At 52.7% G+C, this 26,415-nt stretch overlaps 1 protein-coding gene and 1 long non-coding RNA gene across 6 annotated transcripts; one reads left to right on the top strand and one right to left on the bottom strand.

The window, feature by feature from the left end:
* The first annotated feature begins 5,559 nt into the window (after positions 1-5,559).
* Positions 5,560-8,884, top strand: LOC114118007 (uncharacterized). The gene is made up of 2 exons (XR_003591568.3): positions 5,560-5,840; positions 8,578-8,884. It is a non-coding gene; the product is annotated as an uncharacterized LOC114118007 (long non-coding RNA).
* A 2,374-nt stretch (positions 8,885-11,258) lies between these two features.
* On the bottom strand, positions 11,259-25,470 carry CEACAM16 (CEA cell adhesion molecule 16, tectorial membrane component). 5 transcript variants are annotated; one of them, XM_060398711.1, is made up of 11 exons: positions 24,704-25,470; positions 23,358-23,476; positions 21,044-21,122; positions 20,409-20,551; positions 19,443-19,641; positions 19,054-19,186; positions 17,491-17,835; positions 16,906-17,181; positions 15,490-15,768; positions 13,037-13,363; positions 11,259-11,682 (listed from the first exon to the last, which is right to left on the bottom strand). In XM_060398711.1, the coding sequence occupies exons 6-11, from the start codon at positions 19,088-19,090 to the stop codon at positions 11,276-11,278; spliced, it is 1,671 nt and encodes a 556-aa protein (XP_060254694.1). In that variant the 5' UTR covers positions 19,091-19,186; positions 19,443-19,641; positions 20,409-20,551; positions 21,044-21,122; positions 23,358-23,476; positions 24,704-25,470; the 3' UTR covers positions 11,259-11,275. The 5 variants fall into 5 exon arrangements, with proteins under 5 accessions (XP_060254694.1, XP_042088093.1, XP_060254695.1 ...); XM_042232159.2 differs by having other exon boundaries at positions 19,443-19,558; XM_060398712.1 differs by having other exon boundaries at positions 20,409-20,531.
* Positions 25,471-26,415: the final 945 nt, after the last annotated feature.

The raw sequence follows: 26,415 nt of genomic DNA, 5'->3' as shown, positions 1-26,415 counted from the left end.
GGGAAGTCCCCTTCCCAGCATCTCTTGTTCTTCTCCCTCAGGTCTTGGAGAAGATGTCTCCTCCTCCAGCAGTCCCTCTCTGACCCCCTCTCCAAGTCAGGGTCACAGTCCCATGGGAAGGGCTGTGTCCGGACAGGTCTTGACACTAGCTGTAAACTTTAGGGAATGTTAGTTTGAATGAATGAAAGAATGAATGAATGAATGAATTCCAGGCAAAAGTGTTTGCCAGCAGCCACAGGAGAGTTTAATCAGAGGAGGTACAAGGCTAGATTTAGAAGTCTCCAGGTTCCTCCTCTTAATCCTGGGCCTTCGCATATGCTGCTCCCTCCGAGTGGCATATTTGCATGTATTAACTCCCTCCCACTCATTGTCTAGGTCTCAGTGAGCCATCCCCTCCTCCAGGAAGTCCTCCCTGACTCTCCAGCTGGCTCAGCCATCCCCAACCCAGAGTGCTGGGCCCCCTCCATCTCAGCCCTGACTAATGCTGGGTTGTCACTGTCGGTGACAGTTATGTCTCCCCTACTAGGGTCCTGGGAGGATGGGACTGGGTTCTGTTCACCCATCGCCTTGTCCACAGTGCTTACAAAGAAGACATCCTTCTGTCAGGACCTGGGTTTCAATCCCAGCTTCCCCATTGGTGGAGCGTTTTGGGTGAGCTTGGGCCTCTCCTGGAGTTTTCTCATGAGAAATGAGAAAAGGATGGTTGCTTCCTCTCCCAGCCTCCCAGGACTGTGGTGGGACATCAAGAAGACGAGACCCTGGGTCCTGAGCTGACCGCGTGCCGGGTGACTGTGGGTGACCCACTTCCCCTTTTGGGGCCCATCTGGCTGGCTGCATGGGTGGCAGGGGCCCCATCCTGCTGGGACATTTCGGGAGGCCAGCGCGGGGCTTCCCGAGGCGGGAGGGTCAGGGACAGGCAGAGGGGAGAGGTGTCTGCTGGGTTAGGGGAAAACCAGCCTTCCCCATCATAAAACGGATGACGGGAGGGAAACAAACAAGGCTGGCTCCACCCGGGCGTGAGGGGAAGTTGGGGGAGAGGATAAGGGGCCCCTCGAGGTGGGTGAAAACCACAGTCCACAACTTGTGCCAACTTCCCTCTCGGAGCCTGTGTGCCTTGGGGTCCATCCAGGCCGTCTGCCTGATCACTGGCCTCTAAAATGTCACATGGCTTCATTCCAACCTCAGATCCCACTCTGCCTGCAGCCTTCCAGCCTCATGCATGGTAGTCCCTCCTCCCGCGCCTGCTCAGAGAAAGGCTGAGAGACCCCTGGACTCCTCTCTTCCCTCCAGTCCATCAGCAAATGCTGTTGACTCCGGCTGCAAAATCTCTCCCCACCTCCACGACCATCATCCTGGTCCAGCTGCCGTCCCCTCTAGTCAGCACCGCTGCCACCTCCTCCCTGCGTTCCCTGCTCTTATGTCTGCTTACCAGAGTGTCTTCCAAGAGGTGGCCAGAGAGATCCTCGTAGAACCTGAGTCAGAGCCCGTCCAGCCTCTGCACAGAGCCTCCTGGCCTCCCATCTCTCTCAAGGAGACAGCCAGGGTCCTCCCCACAGCCTACAAGGCCCTGCAGCTTCCCTGTCCCCCCTTGGCCTCGCCTCCTCACCTGTGTTGACTCCACTCCTGCCACACTTAAATTTTTTATTTATTTGGCTGCGCTGGGTCTTAGGTGCGGCAGGCGGGATCTTTTAGTTGGGGCAAGTAAGACCTTAGTCACGGCACATGGGATGTAGTGCCCTGACCAGGGATGGAACCTGGGCCCCCAGCCTTGGGAGTGCAGAATCTTAGCCACTGGACCACAGGGAAGTCCCTGCCTCACTGGCTTGAATCTGCTTTCCTTCCTCCTGGCCCTTGGTTTGAAATGCTTTCTCTGCCAACTATCCGCCCAGCTCCTCCGACCTTATGATAGGCTGAGTAATGCTCCTCAAAGAAATCTGCTACCCTCATGGCTCAGGCGGTAAAGAATCCACCTGTAATGTGGGAGACCTGGGTTTGATTCCTGGCTTAGGAAGATCCCCTGGAGGAGGAAATGACAACCCACTCCAGTATTCTTGCCTGGAAAATTCCATGGACAGAGCAGCCTTGTGGGTTATAGTCCATGGAGTTGCAAAGAGCTGGACACGACTTAGCACGCAAAGAGGTCCAGGTCTGACTCTGACTTGAGAATGGTACCTTGTGTGACAAAAGGGACTTGGCAGAGGCGATGAAGTTCAGGATCGCGAGCTGGAGAGACAATCCTGCAGGATTTTGGTGGGCCCTCAGTGTAATCACAAGCATCCTTGTAAGAAAGAGGCAGAGAGAGAGCTGACCCCAGAAGAGACGGTGAGATGACGATGGGAGTGAGGCTGGCAGCCGCCAGAAGCTGGAAGAGGCAAGGAATGGATTTTTTTTTTTCCCCTGGAGCCTCCAGAAGGAACCAGCCCTGTGACCCCCTTGATTTAATCTCTGTAAAACTCATTTCTGACTTCTGATCTCCGGAACTGTAAGGGAATACATTTCTGCTGTTTAAAGCCTGCTGAGTTTGTGACAGTTTGTTACAGCAGCCACAGGAAACTGATATACACTGTGACTATCATCCCAGGGAGGTTGCTCTGGAGCCTCCACCTAAATTACATGCTCTGCTGTTTCTCTCTCAGAAACCACCCTTTTCCCATCAGGGCTTCAAGACCCTTCGTCATGACTTTGTAACGACCTCTTAATACCTGTCCCCTGCTCTGGGCTGTAAGCTCTGGGCTCTAAGCTCTGTGAGGTCAGGCTGTCTCCATCAGAATATGCTCTTGTGACCTTGCAAGGGGCCTGCTGAGGGTACACTGTGGTCATTGTTCATTTGCTCAGTCTTTGTGACCCCATGGGCTGCAGCACGCCAGGCTCCCTTGTCCTTCACTGTGTCCTGGAGTTTGCTCAAACTCATGTCCATTGAGTCGGTGATGCTATCCAACCATCTCATCCTCTGCCACCTCCTTCTCCTTTTGCCTTCAATCTCTCCCAGCATCAGGGTCTTTTCCAATGAGTCGGCTGTTTACATCAGGTGACCAAAATATTGTAGCTTCAGCTTTAGCATCAGTCTTTCCAATGAATATTCAGGGTTGACTTCCTTTAGGATTGACTAGTTTGATCACCTTGCTGTCCACGGGACTCTCAAGAGTATATAATTGAATACCAAGTATTTGCCTGGCACTGTTCTTGGAGTTGGGGAATGCAGACAGTGATTCTGCCCCCGTGTCACCCCTTATTATGTTTTATTGTCTGCTTTTGATCGTTTTGGCTGAGCCACACAGCATGTGGAATCTTACTTCCCCAACCAGGGATCCAACCTGCCCCTCCAGAATTGGAAGCACAGAGTCTTAACCACTGGATTGCCAGGGAAATCCTCTGTTGCCCCTTATTATGAACTGAATGTTTGTGTCTCCCCGCCCAGATTCATATGTGGGAGCCCTAACCTCCAATGTGCTTGTGTTTGGAAATGGGGCCTATCGGGAAGTAATTAAGGGTGGGGCCCTGAGCTGATGGGATTAGTGTCCTTAGAAGAAGAGACGCCAGAGAGCTTGCTCTCTCCCTGTCTCTGTGAGCCCACAAAGAAGAGCCCAGGCGAGCACAGGGTGAGGGGGACCCGGTTGCAAGCCTCAGGTCAAAATCTGCCTTGCTGGCCCCTGATCTCGGACTTCCCAGCCTCTTGAACTATGAGAAAGAAACATTTGTTGTCTAAGCCACCCTGTCTGTGGTATTTTGTTACGGCAGTGTGAACTGACTCAGATACCTTCCAGCATTCATTGTCTCTCAGTTGTTTTTTTCTTCACTCCACACTATTTTACTTATTACGTCTGCAGTGGTTTAAGAATATGTCCGCAACTTCTTTGACAATCTTCCCATTGAAAGGTGGAGAGGAATTCCCCTCCCCTTGAATGTGACTGGAAGGAGTGACTTGCTTCTAGTTGGGAGAGGATGGCAGAGATGGTGGTGTGTGATTTCTGAGACCAAATCAGGAAGACACAGTGGCTTCTCTCTTGTTCTCCCATGGAGTCACTTACTTTGCGAAAATCCAACTGCCTTGTCATGAGTCTTCTGCAGAGAGGGCCATGTGGCAAGGAACTGAGGCCTCCTGCCAATGGTCATGTGAATGAGTCAGGAAGTGGGTTCTCAACCAGTCCCAGTGAAGCCTTCAGATGACTGTGACCCAGCCATCCTCTTAACTGTACCCTCACCAGAGACCTTGAGTCAGAACCACCTAGCGAAGCCACTCTTGGATTCCATTTTTTTTTTTTTTTTTTTGGTTGCAGCAAACAACATGCAGGATCTTGGTTCTCTGACCAGGGATTGAACACTTGCCCCCTGCAGTGAAGGCACAGAGTCTTAACCATCGGACTGCCAAGGAAGTCCCTACTCTCGAATTCTTGACTCACAGAAACTGAGATAATAAAGCTGCTGAGTGTTGGGGTAATTTGTTATACAGTAAGTAGATACTGATACAATAACTCTACTGTGTGTTTTGTTATCTGGTTGAGAAAGTCTCCTTATCATTATTACTACTATTTATTGAGCACCTACTTTGTGCCAAGCACTGATTTAAGGTGATAGTCAAAAGAAGGGAAATTCCTGCCTCGTGGAGCTCACAGTCTGGTGGAAAAGACAGATAATAAACAAGTGAAAGAATAAATATAGACTGTGGAGTTCCCTGGAGGTCTAGTGGATACGATTCAGGGCTTTCACTGCTGGGGGGCTGAGATCCCAAAAGCCCTTTGGTATGCCCCCAGCCAAAAAGGAAAAACTATAATATGAAGATATGAAGTGGTGCATGCATGCGTCATAAAGGCTCTGAAGAACAAAGCTAGACGGCATTGAATGTTGGAGGGAATCTCCTTCTAAAGAGATGACGTGAGCTGAGAATAGAGTGATTCAAGAATTCATGGTGAGAACATTCCCGGCAGAGGGAAAGGCCGGTGCAAAGGCCCTGAGGCAGGAGTTGCACGGTTTGTTCAAACAGTAACCAGGAGATCAGTGTGCCCAGAGTGGAGTGAGAGGAAAAAAGAGGAGGAGGAGATAAGACTGTGATCCAAAAGGGGAGATGATTCAGAAAGGTGACTTTACCTCCGGGAGCCCCTGAGACCTGCTCCTGACGGTCACCGTGTCTGCAGTCAGCAGACAAGTGCGGCCCTTTGGCTGCTCTGGTCCTGTGCAACCTCGAGGGGCTGGGATGACCCCTCTGGACCCTGAACAGTGTGTGCTGACCAGACTCCCCACTTGGTTCCCAAAATCCAGGCTTGGCACCCTGGTGCCAGGTACCCACCTCTTGCACCATTGTTCTGCGCACTTCCTCCTTCCTATTCCATTCTCACCTCTTTCTCCTCTCTGCCGCCACCCCCCCCTTCCCCCCTCCTTCTCCCTTTCTCTCTCGCACCCTCCTCTCTCTCTCCTGAATCAACATTCCAGCCCAGGGGAGAAAAACAGGGCAGGCTTCCTTCCTCTGCCTGGCAGAGCTCCAGAGCCTGACTGGGCCATTGTGTGTTTTGGCCTCAAGGTCATTGCCACCCCCAGCCCTCCCCTCCCCAAGTCAGAAAGGTTACTTGAGAAAAGGCATCTTGGGGGAGCAGGGAGGGAGAGGGCAGAGAGGGGCAGAGACTGTGCTGGATTTCCGCTTGGCTCCCACCCACGGCTAATGGAGGACCCCAGCACCCTCTGGGCTTTGTGGGGAGGAGGTGGGTAGTGAGGGTGGGGGGAGAAGGGGCGCAGTTATGAGGCCCGTGGGGCAGAAGAGGCCCCAGTCTCAGCCTCCAGTCTGAAAACCTGCTATGTGATCCTGGGCCAATCCCTGGCCCTGCCCCTTCCTGGCTCAGGGACTTTGGGTAAGTTGCCTCCTACGCTTTGTGCCTTATTTTCCTTTTTTTTTTGTCGGTCAGACAGTCCTTGCATCTGGGTCCCCCAATTTTGCAGCTGACAAAACTCACCCAGGCTATTTATTTTAAAAAATCCAGTTTCCAGGTCCCTTCCATGGAGACAACACAGAGTTTCTGGGCCCACGGGGAGACCTGGAAGGTGTATTTTTAAGAAAGAGCTAGGAGACTGGAGAAATAGAGCTCCGTTTCACAGGGAGGCGGTGAGGCGCAAGCCAGAGGATCTGTGTTGAGGGCACACTCCGCCGGCCCCTGTGATGAGCAGCGTTGGGATTATCTTGATATTTTTAGATTTTCTTTTTGTTTTTCGTTCTTTTTGTTGTTGTTGTTCGCCGCGCCACACGGCTTGTGGGGTCTTAGTTCCCCAACCAGGGATGGAACACTGGGGCCCCGGCAGTGAACGTGCCGAGTCCTAACCACTGGACTGTCAGGGGATTCCTCATTACTTTTTATTTTTAAATTAAAAAAGAAAAAAAACAAAACCTTTCAGCATCAGGATTCTAATTGTACACATGTATTATTTTTCTCATAAACTATTTTCAGATGATTCCAGTTTTTCAGGAACATCCTGTATTCCGTTAAACGAGGGGAACCTGTGTTGTTGCTGTGCAGTCACTAAACGGCGTCTGACTGTTTGTAAGCCTATGGACTGTGGCACACCAGGCTCCCCTGGCCTCTGCTTTCTCCCGGAGTTTGCTCAGATTCATGTCCGTTGAGTCGATTCATGTCCACCGCTGTGTCAGTGATGCGTCTAACCATCTCCTCTCATCCTCTGTCGCCCCCTTCTTTCTCCTTCAATCTTTCCCAGCATCTGGGTCTTTTCCAAAGAGGTGGCCACTGTATTCCAATCAGGTGGCCAAAGTATTGGAGCGTCAGCTTCAGCCTTCCTATAAATATTCAGGGTTGATTTCCTTTAGGATGGACGGGTTAGATCTCCTTACTGTCCAAGGGACTCTCAGGAGTCTTCTCCAACACCACAGTTCAAAAGCAGTAACTCTTTGGCACTCAGCCTTCTTTACGATCCAACTCTCACGTTTGTACATGACTACTGGAAAAACCATAGCTTTGACTCTGTGGACCTTTGTTGGCAAAGTGATGTCTCCGCTTTTGAACACGCTGCCTAGGTTTGTCAAGGGGGAACTTGTGACCCAGGCTGAATTAAGCCCCCCAGGAAGAGCCATGACAGAGAGATGGTTACTGTTGGCTTTTCCATCTGCATGTTGCCCAAACTCCCACCTGAGTGAGTTAAAAAGCATTCATCAAGCACTTGGGTAACCAAATTCTTTCCTTATATTGACTCATTTAATCTTTTCAACAGTCCTCGGAGGTGGATACTATTATTCTCTGTCTTATAAGTGAGAAAAGTCACTTTGCCTGGAGTGCTTCGGCTCAAGTGGCTGCTCTCAGTTCTGTCTGGGCTCTGAGCCTGCACCCTGGCCTGGCCGGCCCTGCTGAGGAGTGACGGAAACTCAGCTAGCTTCCTTCCAGGAGCCGTGGGAACTACGGGACCTGGAGCGAGGTTTTTGGCTCTCTGGGTCTCAATTTCCTCATCTGTAAAATGAAGGAACTGCCTGTAATTACTCAGGGTTCTTGTAGGAATTCATTGAGCTAGAGACACAAAAGGACAAGATCAACGTTTGAGGTATCAGGAGCTATCATTATATTGTTTCCTGTGCCCAGGGCCCCTGCAGTGGGAGGGCAGCGTCAACTGCGGGCCCACCAGGGTCAGCAGGGTTTAGTTGCCAAGCTGTTTCCAACTCTCTGTGATCCCCAGGCTCCTCTGTCTGTGGGATTCTCCAGGCAAGAATCCCGGAGTGGGTGGCCCTGCCCTCCTCCAGGAGATCTTCCTGACCCAGGGATAGAACCCATGTCTCCTGTGGTCTCCTTTATTGGCAGGCAAATTCTTTACCATTGAGCCACCTGGGAAGCTTTGTTGCTATTCTTTCCTGGACTGATAAAGAGGGGAATTGGACTGCCTGGAGGATTTAGTCCAGAAGCCCAGATAGGCCTAGGGGGACAGGAGACTCGGTCCTGGGGACATCTGAGCCTCCACACCCTGAGGATATGGGATCTGACTTGACCTAGAAAACTGAGCTGCCCCTCTTCCCCTCCTTCACCCCTCCTGCTGGCCTCATTCTCCACTGCACAAAGCAAGCCCTGGCAGAACACCACCCCAGTCTTTTCCAAATCCTGGCGAACATATCTGGGGCTCTTCCCCTTTGGGCTTAGGTGAGAAAGGCCATTTTGTCCAGCTTGGGAAGAAGGAGTTCCAAGGTCTGTCATGGCAGAGCCTGCCAGCTGCCCACCTGGGATCCATTCTTTCCTGTCTTTGAGAGCAGGACCCTGAAATGCTTTGGAGCAGTAATATATCCAGGGAAAAGACTACATGTCCCAGCCTCCTTTGCAGCTAGGGTGGCCACATGACTAAGAGCTGGTCAATCAGATGTAAGTGGAAGTTGTAGGATGGGACTTTGGGGAAGGTTCCTTAAAAAGGGCACGGTTTAGGACTTCTGCGGTGGTCCAGCGGTTAAGACTGTCTGCTGCAGAGGGCATGGATTTGATCCCTGGTCAGGAAAGTTTCCCATGCCACGCAGTGTGGCCAAAAAGGAAAAAATGGGCAGGTCGGGGCACAGTCCATAATCAGTCATGGAGCTGCTTTTGCTTTTTGTTCCCTTCTTTCTGCTTCCAGCCTGGAACGTGGATGAGGCAGCTGTGGCTCCAGCAGCCATCTTGGACCACGAGGTGATCAAGAGAATGAATGCCCCAAGCTCACAATGATGGAGGAGAAAGACAGAAAGGGGCTGTGTTTCTAACGACACTGTGGCGCCATCATCCCAGCTCTGCTCATGGTCCCCTTCTATGTGTGAGAGAAATAATCTTCTATCTAAGTAAGCCACTCTTAAATGTATCAGTTTCTCCTTTACCTTGTATTCTAGTGTTGTCTTTGTGTTATGTCCAATCTCTCTTACTAGCCACTGAATAAAAAATCTCACTGACTCTTACGTGAACTTATTTCCCATTTTGGGTCTGGATAGTGTTGTTGGGGTTGAGAATGGGCTAAAATCCATCCTCACTTCCTAGCTGTACCATTGCCTGGAAACCTCATATTGGAGAACATTGGTTTAGCCGGTAGATTTCAACTCCATGGAATTCCCTTAGTGCCCACTTAGGTAGGGAGAGTCACTGGACAGAACTTTTAGTTCTCTCCTCCCTTCATTGGCCAGAATTGATCACATGACCACCTGAAACTGCAAGGCAGTCTGGGAAAGTGAGTATCTGGTATTTTCAGCTTCCTTTGTGGGAGGCAGTGCCTCCGTCATAAATGAGCAAGGAGGAGTGGCTGCTGGGGAAGTATCCACATACTCTTTCCTCGTTATATATATTTATTGAGCATCTAATCTGCTCTACTTCAATCAGAACAGTTTCTCTTTTATATATTAGTCTTCGCTGTCTCTTATCATACTTGCCAAAAGTTTGTTGATTTCTCTGGTATTTTCAAAGAACCAGCTTTAGGTTTTATTGACTAGCTCTGTTTGATTTTATATTTCATCAATTTTTGCCTTTACCTTTCTTAATTTCTTACATTTTTTCTTTGGTTTATTGCATGGACTTTTTCTAGTTTCTTGAGCGGTAGCCTTATTTTGCTCAATTTCAAAATCTTTTCTTTTTGGTACTCTCAATGTATTTAAGCATTTTAATGATATCATCCTGCCCCAAGTGTGGCTATGATCATATCCCACAGTTTCTCTATATAATATTTTCACTGTCATTTGATTTTGGTTGCTATTTACATTTTAATTGCCTCTGTAATCCACGTATCATTTAAACGTAAGAATCTTTTTTTCCAACAGTGTGTAGAAAGTTGGTGGTGGAGGGAGAAGAGGGCTATAGCTTTTGAATTGATATCTATTTTTATTGCATTGTGATTTAATATATTAAAAATGTTTTTAAAATAATATATTGATATACCATGTAAGCTTGCATTACATGATAAGAAAGGGCTCTGAGGCTAATAAAATGGTTTGGAAAACTCTAGTCTATCCTGGGTCTTCCCTGGTGGCTCAAATGGTAAAGAATCTGCCTATAATGTGGGAGACCTGGGTTTGATCCCTGGGTGGGAAGATTCCCCTGGAGAAGAAAATGGCAACCCACTCCAGTATTGTTAAGTCCACACCTTTTTACTGGTGGACAAATGGAGGGTCTAGTGAATCCATAGCAAATGAAGGGCTCTAGCCCAGATTTTGGAACCCTCATTCTGGGTACCTTTCACCACTCACCATCTCAGCTCAACATGCTGCTGCTAAGTCGCTTCACTCGTGTCCGACTCTGTGTGACCCCATAGACGGCAGCCCACCAGGCTCCCCCGTCCCTGGGATTCTCCAGGCAAGAACACTGGAGTGGCTTGCCATTTCCTTCTCCAATGCATGAAAGTGAAAAGTGAAAGTGAAGTTGCTCAGTCGTGTCTGACCCTGAGCGACCCCATGGACTGCAGCCCACCAGGCTCCTCCGTCCATGGGATTCTCCAGGCAAGAGCACTGGAGTGGGGTGCCATTGCCTTCTCCTCAGCTCCACATGGCCATCCCCAGAAAGGCTCTGTCTTGAAAGTTTCTGAGAAATCCCTCTACTGAGTCTTTCCATCCCTGCCCAAACCTCTCTTTCCACCCTGAGCCTGGAGTCTGCGATCACACTTCTGATTAACACCAGGTCTCGCTATAGTGGGTCATCTTGGCTGGGTGGGGCTTGTGAGACTTTAGTGAGACTTTAGTGAGACGGGTCAGAAGACTCTCGCCCTCTGGTTCCCACTCTTCTCTGCTCTCCGGCCCGCAACCCCACCCCTGCCCCGTTAGCATTCATTTATTCACAGGGGCTTTTTTGGTGTGTGTAGAGGAGGAGGGAGATATTTTTAGGATTCTGCAGGTGATGCCTGAGAGATACATGGAGTGGGGGTGGGGGAATCCCAGGACAGTGGAGGGCACAAAAGGGCATCTTTGATTAAATCGATGTAGGCCAGAAAGTGCTGGAACTCTTCTTGAGAAATTTGGTCATTCCTTGTCCTGTATGCAAATAGCTTTGCATCAGGCTCCAGGTTATGGAGGGAGGCGCAGTGTAGGGGGAGGTGGCATGTCCCACAGCTATTTGGTGCCATAGGAGGGGCACTCTTTCAGCCACTGGAAACCAGGACCCTCAGAAATAATCTGGGAAGGGCCTGAGGCTGTGACATGAAGCGGTGGGGGCTTGGAGCCCTGCGTTTTGGGCGTCCTTGTGCATGTATGTAGCCAGACCGAGATCATCTTGGGTGAGAAGGGAAGCACGGGTGGCCACCAGGAACGACAAGGTTGGCAGCGGTGGAAGGAGAGGCTGACACAGGCGTGTGTTAACCAAGGTGTTTATAGCCTCTGTGGCTCTCCGACAGCGCGGTGAAGGCGTAGGGCCCCGTTGGCTCTAACTCTAGGGTGAAAGCAGGAGAACAGAGGACCACGGTCCGGCATCCTTGCTGGGAGCGAGTGGCCCTCTGCTCCAGGGGAGGAGACAAGGAGAGTGACATGAAGAGCTCGTCTCTCTGGAGGTCTCCAGGTCCACAGTGCTACTCCAGGACTGCGGGGGAAGGACGGGGCACAGGGGTGGAGGAAGCCATCAGGGGAGGTAGGGGACCAGGTCCCCGGTGCCCCCATTCCTCCTGCACCCCTGCCCGACCCTGGCCTCCCGGCGGCCCCACCCGCCCCGTGCTCAGCCTGTGCCAGGTTCAGATTCAGGAAGCTGTGGCGTTGGTCCTTGGGCGAGGAAGGAAGGTTGACTGTGAGGAGAGAGACAGGATGAAAAGGAGATCCGAAGCGTCATCAGGGGGCGACCTGCTGTCATGGACCAGCATTCTCCCCCCAACACTGACCCAGAAAACTAGGTTTTGATGAGTGAATGGATGAAGGAGGGTGCTAGGGGTGTCTGGAAGTGATTGGGTCCTTGATCCTGGGAGCTTCAAGTCTGAGGGAGGGGGGGTCACAGTCCTTGACTCAGGGACATGGCTTCTGAGACTGCCGGGTCTGATGTGGGAGGCCAGGCTCCAGGGACATGGCCTCTCAGGCCTCTGAGGATGCTCGGTCTGATGGGAGAGACAAGATCCCTAACTCTGGGAGCTCCCAGTCTGATGGAGGAGACAAGATCCCTAACTCTGGGAGCTCCCAGTCTGATGGGGAGACACGGTCCCCAACATCTGGAAGCTTCCAGTCTGATGGAGGAGACATGGTCCCTACCTCTGGGAGCTCCCAGTCTGATGGAGGAGACATGATCTCTATCTCTGGGAGCTCCCAGTCTGATGGGGAGACACGGTCCCCAACATCTGGAAGCTTCCAGTCTGATGGAGGAGACATGGTCCCTACCTCTGGGAGCTCCCAGTCTGATGGAGGAGACATGATCTCTATCTCTGGGAGCTCCCAGTCTGATGGGGAGACACGGTCCCCAACATCTGGAAGCTCCCAGTCTGATGGAGGAGACACGGTCCCTACCTCTGGGAGCTCCCAGTCTGACTGGGAGTTACGGTCCCCAACATCTGGAAATTCCCAGTCTGATGGAGGAGACATTGTTCCTGACCACTGGGAATTTCCGGTCTGAAGAGGAAACACAATGCCCACCACGTAGGGGTCTCCATCTCGATGGAGGAGATCATCCTTATTTCAGCTTGAGAGAGAAATGTACCCTCTGAGGGTAGAAATTCTGTTCTCTTACTGCATCACAAAGCACGAAACACGATCTGCATTGTCTAAGATGACAGTCTGAGGAGGGAGGCATGGCTCCACCCTCACCCTATTCCGCTCATCTGATGGAAGAGGTACAGGGTGAGGGAGGTGGCAGTGTCTCCCGTGTTTTATGTCCCAGGGAAAAGGATACCTTACCCTCAGTCTACACCCTGTATTTTGAAACCTTTGGTCTGGTGTGCTTCTTACAGAAGAGAGAAGGCATGGAAGTCCCATTGAGTGCCCCAGTCCAATGGAGGAGGCCAGTCTGCCCCTGGTCTGTCGGTTTGACAGACGAGGCAGGAGCTCTATCTGGGGAGGCCCAAGTCAGCGGGAGGACTGAGTCAGCTGGACTCCGCACTATTGGGAGCCCTTGTCTGAAAAAAGCCGCCCCCTCCCCGTCCCCTCCTGCACACTCACGGGCCACCTGCAGCTCCACTTCCAGCGTCTCCGTCTTGCCCTGCAGTGTGACAGTCTTGAGGGTGTAGCGGCCGGCATCCGTGAGGTTCAGCTTCTGCACCAGCAGTGAGCAGTTGGGGAAGCCCACCTCCCGGCCTGTGTGCGCAGGGCCTGCGATCCAGTTCCCGGAAGGAAGTTGGCTGAGAAGCCGGTTAGGCTCGGAGGCAGGCCCGCGGTACCAGGCGTAGACCAGCAGGTCCTTGGGGTAGCCCTGGACGGTCAGCGTCACATCCTGGCCCTCCATCGGCCGGGTGGGCACTGGAACAATGGTCATGACGACCGTGGCCGCTGGGGAGAGAGCGAGGGCGACTGGGTCAGCTGGGCCTCCATGGGTCACAGCGCCCCCCGCCCACCCCCAGCCAGCTCATCTATGCCTCCCGCAACTGACTGGCCCTCCCAGTGCCAGGGTGCCAGAAGGGAGACAGAGGAAGGCGGTGGTGACTTGTGTGGCGGTGGAGGTGGATTTTGTGTCTCAACAATGCCTGCCCGCCAGGGAGCTGCGTTTTCCCTCATTAGTTTGGAAAACCCCGTGCATGGGGGCCGTCTCTCTCCCATTAGACTAGGAATTTCCAGCTCTTGGGGGACTATCTCTCCCCATTAAACTGGAAGACCCTAGAGGGCCAAGTCATGTCTCCTCCATCAGATTGGAAATTGTTAAAAGTCCAGGGGCTGCATCTCCCCCATCAGATTGGAAATTCTCAGATTATGGGGGCCGTGTCTCCCCCATTAGATCATTGGGAGCTATGTACTCCAGGTATTGTCTTTTCTGTGAGCTTGCAAGAACTCAGAATAGGGGGAGCTATAGTTCCGCATTAGATTGAAAGATTCCACAGAGGGGAGGCCATGTCTCCTCCATCAGATTGGAAATTCCAATTGATTATTGGGCTGGGTCTTTCCAGTCAGCTGGGGACCCCAGAAGTTGAATGGGGGACATGTCTATCCCATCAGTCTGGAAATTCCTAGAAAGTGGGGGGCCTGTACTCCCCCATCAGATTGGGAGTACCCCCAAAAGTAGAAATTGTGTTTCCTCCATCAGACTAGGAATTCTCAAAAAAAAAAAAAAAAAAGCCATGTCTCTTTAAGACCCCATCTCCCCCATCAGAATACAAAATCTGCTTAAGTGTCCCCTGTGTCTCCTCCATCTGATCAGAAGTCATGCCGTCTTCATCACTGCTTGGGTGGCGTGTGAGGCATTGCCTCTTCTCTCTGACTGGCAGCTCTTGAATAGGGAGGCCGTGCTTCCCTAATTCAAGACCGTCTGTGCAAGGGCAGAGACCATGTCTCCTCCATCAGACCAGATGGGGGCAGGATGGTGGCCCCCTTTCCTGTGCCTCCCCCTTTGGTACCTGCCACGGGGTGGCCGACAGTTCAGGAGGCCTTTGGGGGCGCTGTGCCCACTCCCTGCACATACCTGCACACCTTGGACACCCCCCATCTTGACCTGCAGAGACGGGGCTCTGGGCAGCGCCTCAGGTCATCTGGTCCACCCCACTGTCTCTTGCCAAGACCAGCTGCCAAGGCCCCCCTCCGTAGGGTGGGGCAGGAGGTACACTTACCTCTGGGGATGCCATTTCTGCTTTGGGTGAAAGAGATTCCACCCTTTGGATGAGACCCAGCCTGTTAGTAGGAGGGAGGCACGAGGGCGGGAAGGATTGTTGCCACTGTCCCTGGGGGATGGTGGCCACTTGGGAAGGAACCAAGGCGGAATGAATGAGGCCCTCATGTTCAAAGCCACCATCCCCAGGGGATGAGCAGATGTCCCCTGAGGATCCTGATGGCTCTGAGAACACCAGCTGTGTCCGTGCTACCCCCACCGCCAGGTTGTTTAAGGACAGAGGCAAGACAGTGCCTCTCTCGCTGTGTTTTTCCATTTGCCGATGAAAGGCTGTAATTTCCCCGGGAGCACGTTTGCCTGTGCGCCGGTGTGCGCATGCGCACACCAGCATCCGCGCCAGATAACTGAATAATTGAGTTGGCTGCGCGGAGGTTCAGCTGTTTCTGCGGCAGGGAGGGGGCCCAGCCTGCAGCTGCTGTGACAGACTGAATTTAAAACAGGGGCATGCATATAAAGGGACATCGAATGTTTTTCCACTCTACCGCTGCAGGGTTTGGGACATGTGGCCCGTTTCTGGCTTTGCCACCCCTCAAGGAAGAGAGTCTGATACGACGATTTTTTTTTTTTCCGGGGTGGGGGTGTGATAAGACACAGACTACCTTCCTTTTGTCATCTGAGGATGAAAAGGGTCCACCTGAAATGCCACTTTGTCCTTTGGCCAATGAATGGGGTGAGAGTCTCTCCCTTTCCCATCATCTGTTGGGCAAACGGCCGCAGAATGGTGGGTGGAGCAGCCGAAGCTGGGGTCCAACTGGGCCTCCAAGGGGAGGGGGCGGTGGCCAGGCTGGGGGCGACTCACCAGAGAGTTTGACCACCACGGAGGCAGATCCAGAGAGCAGGGTCCTGGGGTTCTTAGCAATACACGTGTACGTGCCCTCCTGGGCGGCTGTCATGCTGCTGATGTTCAGGTGGTCTTGGTCGTTCTTTAAGGCCCGCCCATTGAAGGCCCACACATACTCGGGCTCCGGGCAGGACCGGGCCGCGCACCACAGCGTGAGGGACGTGTTGAAGTCGACTTTGATGGTGCAGCCTGTGCGGGTGGTGGAGTCCTGGAGTATGGCCACGCGTTCCGGGCCAACTGTGAGGGCGGGAGGGAGACGAAAGGGCAGTGGAGGGAGAGGGCCGTCCAGGCGGGCACCCGCCCAGCTTTCTTTCCACCAGGAGGAGCCCCTGGGAAAATCTGGAGCGAAAAAGTGCTCTGGCCTTTGCAAATCCCTCATGGATCTCTAACTTGCTCTAAGATCTTGACAATCACTTTCCCTCTCGGGGGATTTCAGTCGTCTTTTCTGTAGAAAGACGACGTTGGGGCACTGCACAAAAGCCCTGCAAGATGATTTTGACATCTACGGGTTCATTAAGGGAAAAAAAGGCCTAAATGATTGGTTTCCGATAAGCCATTCTAAGAATCTAGAATTCTAGGGTTCCAAGAGTAGGTATTTCTAAGTTCTAGGAGGCTGAGTCTAGAAATCTATGTTTCTAAGATTCCAGGGTTGGGCAGCTCTAAGTTTCTAGAATTAGAGTCTAAGAATCTCTGCCTCTAGAGTTTCTGGGGTTCTCAGAGTCTAGAATCCAAAGCTTCTCAAATCTAGAATTCCCTGGTTGTAGGATTCTAGGCTCTAAGTTTTTCTGCATTGCCATCGCTCTTGTACCTGAGTGATTTCTTTCCTCTGGGTTGTTGTTTAGTCGCTCAGTCGTGTTGGACTCCTTTGTGACCCCCTGGACTGTAGCCCGCCAAGCTCCTCTGTCCATGGGATTTCCCAGGCAAGAATACTGGAGTGGGTTGCCATTCCCTACTCCAGGGGATCTTCCCGACCCAGGGATCTAACCTGCATCTCCTGCATTGGCAGATGGATTCCTTACCACTGAGCCACCTGGGAAGCCCTTTCTCTGAATGCCACATGGTGTGTCTGCTGCTCCTGGGGATGACTCCATACTTTGGTTATGTTTTTAATTTTATTTCCCCTCCCATTCCACCATTCACGTCCCCTCTCCCTTTCAAAAATAACCAGTCCTGGCGGTATTGATTCAAAGGGAGAGATGATTCGATTTCGAACGTGGTCTTCTTGTCCTTTGGAGATGGGTTGAGTGCATTTTGAGGGGACCCTTTGGTTTCTAACCCCAGCTGGCCTACTGACTCACTGTGTGCCCTCGGGCACCCTCTCCTGGCCTCAGTTTCCCCATCTATGAGGCTGGGGGCTGGGCTGGGAGGACTCACAGTACACGGTCAGGTTGACGGGCTCGCTGCGGCTGACACTGACAGGGTTCCAGACCTCACACTGGTAGGCGCCGGCCTCCTCCCTGCGGATGCCATGCCGAGTCAGCACCCGGCCATCGGGAGACAGGCCAAGGCGCACGGCGATGGGCAAGGCGTCGCCGTTGAAGAACCAGCGGACCTCAGCAGGGCTGGGGCTGCTGCATGTCAGGTGTAGAGTGTCCCGGCGCTCCACCAAGGCCGTGCTGTTGGCCACGACCACGGGCTGGGCCAGCATCTCTGTGGGGCAAGAGACAGAGGGGGAGGGGGCCGGGCACTGCCTGCTCCCACGGTCTCCCCCTCCCCAGGCAGGGGGCATGGCTGGATCCCAGTACCCCTGAAACCCCAGCCAGAGGGGCAAAGAACAGGAAGAGAGGAAGGTTTAAATCCTGGAAGCCATCTGGGAGGAGGTGAGCATTTTAATGTTATTTTAGGACTTTTGTTTTTGATGGCACATTTTTTAGGCTTTTTTTTTTTTTTTTTCCCCAGGATTTGGCAGGAGCTGGGAAAGCCCAGCTAGGGTAGAGGGGGCTCTCGGGGGTGTCTCACCATAGACCTGCATGTGTCCGTAGCCCACCTCCGTCTGAAATTGCCTGTTGAGAGTCTGCAGGATGTAGGTGCCCGAGTGCCCAGGCAGGGCACCCTGGATGTCCAGGCCACCGTCGGGGCGCACAGCCTCTCGCCCCGTGTGGGCTGGGCCAGGGGTCTCATCGCCTGTGCTTACGATGTAGCTGGCTACCAGGTAAGACAGGCTGAGTGTGGGCCCCGCATACCAGTTGTAGGCCAGCAGTTCCCCCGAAAGCCCTTGGACAGCCAGAGTGACGTTGTCGCCCTCGGCTGGCAGGGCAGGCTCGGGGGTGATAATGATCTCGGCCCCCGCGCTCAGGAACGCGGCTGAAAAGGAGCCAGAGGGGTGGGGTGAGACGGGCTCGACCGCTCCCCACATTTGATGGGGGAGGAGACACGGGCTCCTGGCACATGTGTTTCCTCCATACAGTAAGTGCTCAGTAACTATCTGCCAGGTGCTGACGGGGTCTCAGTCCTGGGGGGGTGGGGGCTGGGATCTGAGGACCGGATCTGTTGGGCTGCGCTAAGGATCTAGCATAGGCCTTGCTCATACCAAGCTCACAGCACCCACTCAGCCCATGGGACCCAGGACGAGACCCAGAGGGTTTTCCCCAGCCGTGAGAGTCATCAGATTAAGCGGCCTCATCCTGCCCCCCGGGAACCCTGGCTCCCGGTTGGGTGCCCTTCCTTTGCCTCCCCAGGCTCAACCACAGCAGAAAGTAGGGCTGTGATTAATCCACTCCACCCTTTCTGTTCTCAACCCAGGAGATAAGCCCCAAACCCGACTAGCTGGTCGAGTCTGCCTGGGATGAAATTGTGTGTGGCTGCCTGGATCAGGAAGCTGTGGCGGTTCTCACATAAGAAGTGTTTACATGCCTGGCCTGGTTTCTGGTACTTTCCATACTGATGGAGCCTGGCTATGAGCAAGGGCTCTGGATCTAGTGCTCAGCCCTGTCGCTTTCTGGCTGTGTGACCCTGACCAGCGACTTCACCTCTCTGAACCTCAGGCTTCTGATCTATGGAGTGGGGGTGATGGGTGGGGTGATTATGAATACACAAAAAGTGTATAGGACAACACCCGGTAGATGGTAGTAAATGCTGCTGGGGATGACCTTCAAATGACCCCAGGAATTAGACCCATTTCATAGATGAGGAAACTGAGGCTGAGAAGAGGAAAGCAACTGCCCAAACCACATCCTGAGGGAGGATTGATTACAACTGAAATCAACAGCTGTTGATTACAACTCATGGTAGTTAAGGCTTCTGTAGCTCAGTAAGGGTTTGCTACATGAATGAAGCACAGCAGTGGCTCCCTAACCCATACCCCGGTTTTAGAAATCTCCAAAGTCACCTCAAAAATCTCTTTGGGTGACAGTCCCCGGCCTGCCCCACACTGGTGATTCTTGGAGGAGTAAATTGTGCCTGCATGAAGCAGAGCTGTCGCCCCTGCCTGCTGGGTTTCTGGCTCATACCCTCCCTCCCCAGACTCCCCTCCCTTCCCTGAGACCATGAGGCAATGGCTCTAGGGGTGCCGTTCTCGCTCACCACTGAGAAGGAGCCATCTGCTTCGGATCAGCACCATCTTTCACCCCAAAGCCGGCTCTTGGAGACGACGGCGTGGCGGCCCGGCGCTCCGAGGCCCTTCCTGGTTGGGGTTTGGCTCTGTCTGGCGCTGGACCTGGGAGGATTCGGTGATTTGGAGCTGGGGGAGATCACCTGAATTTGGAGGGATCGAGTCACCAAGAATCTGGGGCCCCGTTTGGGTACCAGAGCGGGTGTGGCAGGCACGGGCCAGGGGCCACGACCTGGTCAGGCCTCCTGGGGCGCCGCCTGACCTTCTTTGTGCCGAGGGCCCGGGTTTGGTACCGGGAGAAGAACCAGGTCACCAGGGAGGCGGGAGGAGGGCCAGGGGAAGATTTTAGGGCAGTTCTTACCCACAGTGCAGGCCGACTTGCGGGGGACACTGAGGGATAAAACCCATCCACGGTGACTGCCATTTTCCCAGGCCCAAAGCTGTGGGTGACCCTCAGGTTTCATCTCAGTGGCTGCCCTGTGATGCGGTCACTGTCAGAGTCCCAGCGGGCAGATGGGGAAACTGAGGCATGGGGCAAGGGCTCTGACTTGCCCAAGTTCCTGCAGGCAGGGGGTTCGGAACTCTGCTTTGTTTCTGAACCCACACAGAAGGGAAGGAGGCTAGTGACTGTACACTTTCTCTGGGGCTCTGTTTTTTGTTCATTTTTTGTACATATTTATTTATTTGACTGCGCCGGTTCTCAGATGCGGCGCATGGGATCTTTAATCTTCGTTGTGGGAGGCAGGATCTTTAGTGGCGGCATAGTGTCCAAGTTCTCTGACCAGGGATTGACCGGCCCCCTCCCTGCATTGGAAGTGTGGGATCTTAACCACTGGAAGTCCCAGGGGCTGTGTTTCTTGTTGGTTCCCTACATGGGGCTGAGCAATCCACACTCTCTCTCTTCTTCCCTTGAAGTCTTGTTCTTTCTGTCTGTGAAATGGGCATATGTGAACCCTTTGGGGCCAGAGAGAGTCCAGTCTTGACCTTGGCTATACACTTCCTGGAAGTGAGGCTGGAAGCAGCCTCTTCCTGAGTCTCTGTTGACTGCTCTGAAAACCAGGGGTATGTAGACTCTAATCAGGGTTGTTGACTGATTAGTGAGATGCCACATATCAGGAACTTAGCACCTGGCAGAGTTGGGTCCCAAACACAAGAGATGGTTGGTGTTATTGGACCTAGTTCCACTTTTCCTAGTTTCCATGACGATATTCAAGTTATGGAGCCCACTGGGCCTCAGTTTCCTCATCTGTAAAATGGGAGTGATGATAATACCCATGTCATGGGCTGTTGGAATGATGAAATGAATGAACTTGTGTGAAGTACTTACCATGATGCCTGGCACGGAGCACAGGCTCAAGAAGAAACCGCTCAGGGACTTCCCTGGTGATCCAGCAGCTAAGACTCCATGCTCCCAATGCAGGGGGCCCAAGTTCGATCCCTGGTGAGGGAACTAGATCCCACATGCTGTAACTAAGACCCGGTGCAGCCAAATAAACAAACAAAATATATTTTTTAAAAAAGAAATTGCTCATTCATTCACCCTACAAATATTTAATCAGCATTGTTGGTCTGCCAAGCACTGTCCTAGGGGCTAGTAGGTAGAATTCCTGCCCTTGTGGGGCTGAGATTTGTGGGGTAAACAAACCAAACATAAAATCTATCCCACGTTGGATGGAGATAAGTGCTGTGGGGAAAAATCAAGCCAGGAAGGTGGCTGGCGGTTTTGGAATTGGGGCCAGAGGTGGGGGGGGGGGGGCGGGGAGGCAGGGAGGCTGTCTCTGGGAAGGTGATGCTCGGTAGAGGCCCTGGGGGGATGGGGCGGGGGTGGGAAGCACCACCCCCACAGTCAAGAACATTTGTTCTTGACAAATGTGTTATCAGTATCTCGATGGTGGCTGGGTCCTGGTGTCTCTGAGGCTCCAGCATCCTGCCTCTGGGCTGGGGGCCATACCTGTGGCTCACCTGTCCTGATTTGCTCCTCCAGCACTGCGTCCTCAGCTGCCCTGGGAGGGCGGGGCTCTGACGTGGGGGACAGCGTGAGCTGAGGGGGTGGGTGCGGCCAGGTGAGTTGTGGGTTACCTGGCACACTCCCCCCATCCCTCCTGTGACCTCAACTCGCCCTTCTCTGTCCCAGCCCAGCCCTCTCCCCTGAGCCCCGGGAACCTCATACAAGGGCTCAGGATATCATTCAGGATGCTTCCCCCTCCCCACCTCCCCGGATGTCCCTGGGCACCTCTTGCTCACCCGTCCCAAACTGACCTTGAGATCTCCCCCTAGACCCGCTCCTCCTCCCCACCCTCTTATCAGAGATGGCGCCACCGTCTACCGTCACTGGGGCAGAGACGGGGCCTTGTCCCTGATTTTAATCTACGCCCCCAGCCACCGCATGGCACACTCTCTCATGCCTGCTTCTTAAATGCCCTGTGCGTCTTTGTCTCGCTCCCTGTGGCTCCTGCCTTAGTGCCGGTCTCCCCAGCCTGCACTGGCCCCTCATCTGGCTTCCCCTCCCCAACTCCTCCCTGGTCTCTGACCCTGGTTTGGCTCCCTCTCAGTGCCCAGAACCTGCTATGGCTCCTCAGGAGAAAGCTATACCCTCAGGAGAAAGCCCAGCTTGTCACTGTGGCCCCGCATGGCCTGGCCCCTGCCTGCTTGAACCCCTGTTCCTTCTGGGAACTCTGCTCCAGTTATTCCGCCTCACTGGCACTCTCTCCACCCAGCACATCCCTGCTTCCCTCTGCTCTATTTCATTGCCTATTCAACAACTCCCCCCCCTCCTCCAGGAAGTCCTCCTGGACTCCTAGACTTCATGAGGTGCACCCCTCATCCCCAGTCAGTCCCAGCCCTGACCACCTTGGGTCTTCACTGTTAGGGGGTAGGTCTGTTTCTTCAAAGCGACTGAGTCGTGGGAGGGCAGGACTAGGGCCGCTGTGCTGTGGGCATCACCGTGTCCCCCGCACTGCCCAGCACAGGATCGGGTGATGGAGCAAAGGCTGAGAGAGTGTTTGTGGAACTGGACGCCAGGGGCAGATGACATAGACAGAGGAGTCTCCAGGGAGGTCTGGGCTTCTGGGGATTTGCCGTCTGGCTGAGTAGCGAGTAGAGGCTTTGGCTCTGAGAGTCTTGAAGACAGATCCTGGCTTTTGTCCAGACCCCACCATGGCTCCCTACCACCCTCAGCAGCGCACAGACCCTCCACTCTCTGTGATCCCTCAGCAGCACACAGACCCTCCGCTCTCTGTGGTCCTTGTACTTCCTGATTCACTCCCAGCTCCATCTCCCCAGCCCCTCCCCCTGGTGCTCCCAGACACGAGCCTGGACTTTTGGTCCAATTGAGTGCTGTGGTTTCTTGAGCACCTACTATGTGCCCAGAGCTGGGCAGAAAGTCAACCTGGCCATCCTGGGCAGGGGCCTTTGCCTGTCTGGCAGGTGGGTGGCAGGTGATCGTGACACTGACCTCTCTGGGGTTTCTCTGGGGGTGAGGGAGAGCAGGTGCATGGGCTCAGTGCCGTGACTACTCCAGAGTGGGCACTGGGTACTCAGGGGCCATCATTCATTCACCTTTCAACAAACATTTATTGAGCATCTCCTAGGTGCTGGGCACTGTGCTAGGTGCTGGGTTACAGCTACGAATAAGACTGGAAAAATCCCTGCCCCATAGAGCTGACCTTTTGTTTGGGGCAATAGTCAGCTTACAAGTAAATAGATGTAATATATCAGGTGGAGATAATGTGATGGAGAGGGACAAAGCAGGAGAGGGGATGGAGGGGCCAGGGGCGCTGGTTTATGTAGGGTCAACAGAAGATGTTTTAGGAGGTGACATCAGAGCAGAGAGAGACTCAATGAGGGAAAATCGAATCTGGGGGATTCTGGGGGAAAAGCATTCCAGGCAGACAGAACAGCAAGTGCAAAGGCCCCGAGGCAGCAGTGTCCTGGTGAGTGGGAGGCTGGTGTGGCTGGAGCACAGTGAGTGGAGGCGGGCAGAGAGGAAACATGGGCGGATCCTGCAGGGCCTTGTGGGCCACAGGACTTTGGCTTCCACTCTGAGGTAGGAGCCCTGGGAGAGATGTGAACAGAGAAGGCATGGGCGCTGATAGCTGTTAATAGGATCTTCTGGCTGCGTGTGGGGCACAGACTGTGGGAGGTGGCAGCAGATGCTGGGAGGCAGTGGGGTGACCAGAGCAGTCTAGACAGGGTGTCCAGGGTGCTGGTGGTTGTTCAGTCACTCAGTTGTGTCTGACTCTTTGGGACCCCGTGAACCGCAGCACGACAGGCTTACCTATTCTTCACCATCTCCCGGAATTTCCTGAAACTCATGTCCATTGAGTCAGTGATGCCATCCAACCATCTCATCCAGTGTGGTAGTCACGGCGATTAGCTTATCCCAGTTTAGATGAGCTGTGAGTGAAAAGCACACACCGAAGAGGTGACCGTCTTGTAATATACAGAAGTATTGAATCATTATGTTGTGTGCCTGAAACTAACAGTGTTGTAGGTCAATTACACTTCAACTAAAAGAAAAGACACGTAATCACAGTATCCTAATAGGTCCTGCAGTGAACAGTATTTACATTGTCATTATAATGGTGCAAACACTAATTATTGATATAATTAAAAGCATGGGCTTCTTAGGTGGCACAGTGGTAAAGAATCTGCCTGCAATGCAAGAGACGTGGGTTCCATTCCTGGATCGAGAAGATCCTCTGGGGAAGGAAATGGCAACCCGCTCCAGTAATTCTTGCTTGGAAAACCCCATGGACAGAAGAGGCTGGCAGGCTACAGTTCATGGGGCTGCAAAGAGTCAGACACGACTGAGCATGCACGCGTGGATGCAGGCATGATAAAATTTTGAAGAGAGGATGAGGGAGGAGAGGTGAAGATATTAAATCTTCATGTCTTATAACATCTATAAATTTATAATTATTTTTCTCTTTTTTTAAATTGTATTTGTAGGAGGCGATAGGCTTAACTAACCCTGTTGTGACAATCATTTCACAAAATATGTAAATCAAACCATCTTGCTGTGCACCTTAAACAGTGATATATTCAACTTTTTCTTTCTTTTTCCTTTTTGGCCATGCTGTATGGCTTAAGGGATCTTAGTTTCCTGACCAGGATTTGAACCCCGGCCCCCACTCCAGTACTCTTGCCTGGAAAATCCCATGGACGGAGGAGCCTGGTAGGCTGCAGTCCATGGGGTTGTGAAGAGTCGGACACGACTGAGCGACTTCCCTTTCACTTTTCACTTTCATGCACTGGAGAAGGAAATGGCAACCCACTCCAGTGTTCTTGCCTGGAGAATCCCAGGGATGGTGGAGCCTGATGGGCTGCCGTCTATGGGGTCGCACAGAGTCGGACACGACTGAAGTGACTTAGCAGCAGTAGCAGCCTCCACAGTGAGAGCATGGAGACCATGAGGGAACTCCCTATATAAGTTTTTTCCTAATAAAACTGAAAAAAAAACAACAACAACAAAAAACAAAACCCTGAAAGTGAAAAGGAAAAAAAGCTCACAAAATATTGAAGATTTATTGTAGACACATACACAAAGAATCCAAAACCTATTGCTCACTTTTTCTATTGAGTCCATGTTTAAATGATGGGCACTAGTGATAAACAACCCACCTGCCAATGCAGGAGACATAAGAGATGTGGGTTTGATCCCCGGGTCAGGAAGGTCCCCTGGAGGAGGGTATGGCATCCCACTCCAGTATTCTTGCCTGAAGAATCCCATGAACAGAGGAGCCTGGCGGGCTACAGTCGATGGGGTCACACAGAGTTGAACACGACTGAAGAGACTTAGCAGCATGTTGAAATGATAACATTTTGCCTATGCTGGGTGACATAAATTTGGCTCACCTGTTTCTTTCTATTCTTCTTCATGTGATACTAGAACATTTTAAAGTGTATGCATGGGTGGCCCACGGAGGGGAGAAGTGGTTGGGTCACTGATATATTTTACTAACGATTTATGCATTATTTTGACATTATTGACTTTACCTATTGTCTCAACCAGCATCACCCTCCCTCCCTGAAAACCCATTTTGCAGACAAAGAAACTGAGGCTCAGACCTTAGCTTTGGGAAATTAAAGTGGGCAAGTCTTAATTTTCTCTGCAGCTGGGACAAAGTTCTCTGACCTTATTTTGTTCACTCTGTCCCCTGACCCCTGCCCTCTTTTCTCACCAGCCACGTCATTAGTGCCCTAGGGAGCTGGGGGTGACCTGGAGCCTCCTCCATTCTGTCTTCTCTCTGAGACTCTGCCCACGACCGATGACGTTTCTAAGGTGGAACCCGTGGGTGGGGCTCTCGTGCCAGGACACTTGCCCCATCCTTCTGGTTGGAGCCCTTGCTCTGATAGCTACTCGCTTAGGGAGGCTGAAGCAGGTTTCTGGACCCCTGTTTTCTGTTCCCCTTATCTCTCCAGGGCGAGCCTGTGGGTGTTGTAATATTTACTCATGGATCTGACTTCAGGGTGTGGCTTCCTGTGCCGGCTTGGCAAGGTCTGGGCTTGGTCTTGGGGAGGCTGTTGTTGGGGAGAAAGAACTCCACATCCCCTTAATTCCTCACCCTCGGAAGAACGTCCAGGCTACTGTGCCTAGTGGGCGGTGGACAGTGGACCGGAGGGGCCAGCCTCAGACCTTCGCCTTGGCTGTTCCCGTTGCCTGGATACCTGTCCCGCTCCCTGCCCCCATCCCAGTCTCACCTTACTCACCTGGGTTTTTCCAGGTCATTCAATCACTGAACAAATATTTATCGAACACTGACTACCTGCCAGGCTGGCTGGGGAGACAGGCAACATCCCTCTCCTTGTGGGGCTAAATGCTATTGGAGGGAGACGGGTTATAATGGATAGACTGATAGAGAATATCATGTCAGGTGGAGACAAGTGTTATAAAAATATGAGATAGGGCCAGAGGATCGGGAGTGGCAGCGGTTGCTCTGTTGGTAGGGAGGTCAGGGAGTCTTTCTAGGAGGTGATGTTTGAGCTGAGACCTGAAGGAGGAGACCAAGGAAGACTCTGACTATCTAGGGGCGCTGTGTTTTTGGCAGAAGTCTTGGGCTTCCCAGGTGGCTCAGTGGTAAAATCCCCCTGCCAATACTGGAGACTCAAGAGATGCGGGTTGGATACCTGGGTTGGGAAGATCCCCTGGAGAAGGAAATGGCAACCCACTCCAGTAGTCTTGCCTGGGCAAAATCTCGTGGACAGAGGAGCCTGGCAGGCTACAGTCCATGGGGTTGCAAAAGAGTCCGACGTGACTTAGTGACTAAATAACAATGGGCAAGTGCAAAGGCCCTGAGGCAGCAAGGGCCAGGATGAGTGTGAGGAAGGCAAGG

Source organism: Ovis aries, chromosome 14, assembly GCF_016772045.2.
Source record: "Ovis aries strain OAR_USU_Benz2616 breed Rambouillet chromosome 14, ARS-UI_Ramb_v3.0, whole genome shotgun sequence".
Taxonomy (NCBI): domain Eukaryota; kingdom Metazoa; phylum Chordata; class Mammalia; order Artiodactyla; family Bovidae; genus Ovis; species Ovis aries.
Note: the sequence above shows the minus strand (reverse complement) of the source record. Positions and strands in the feature narration are given on the sequence as shown.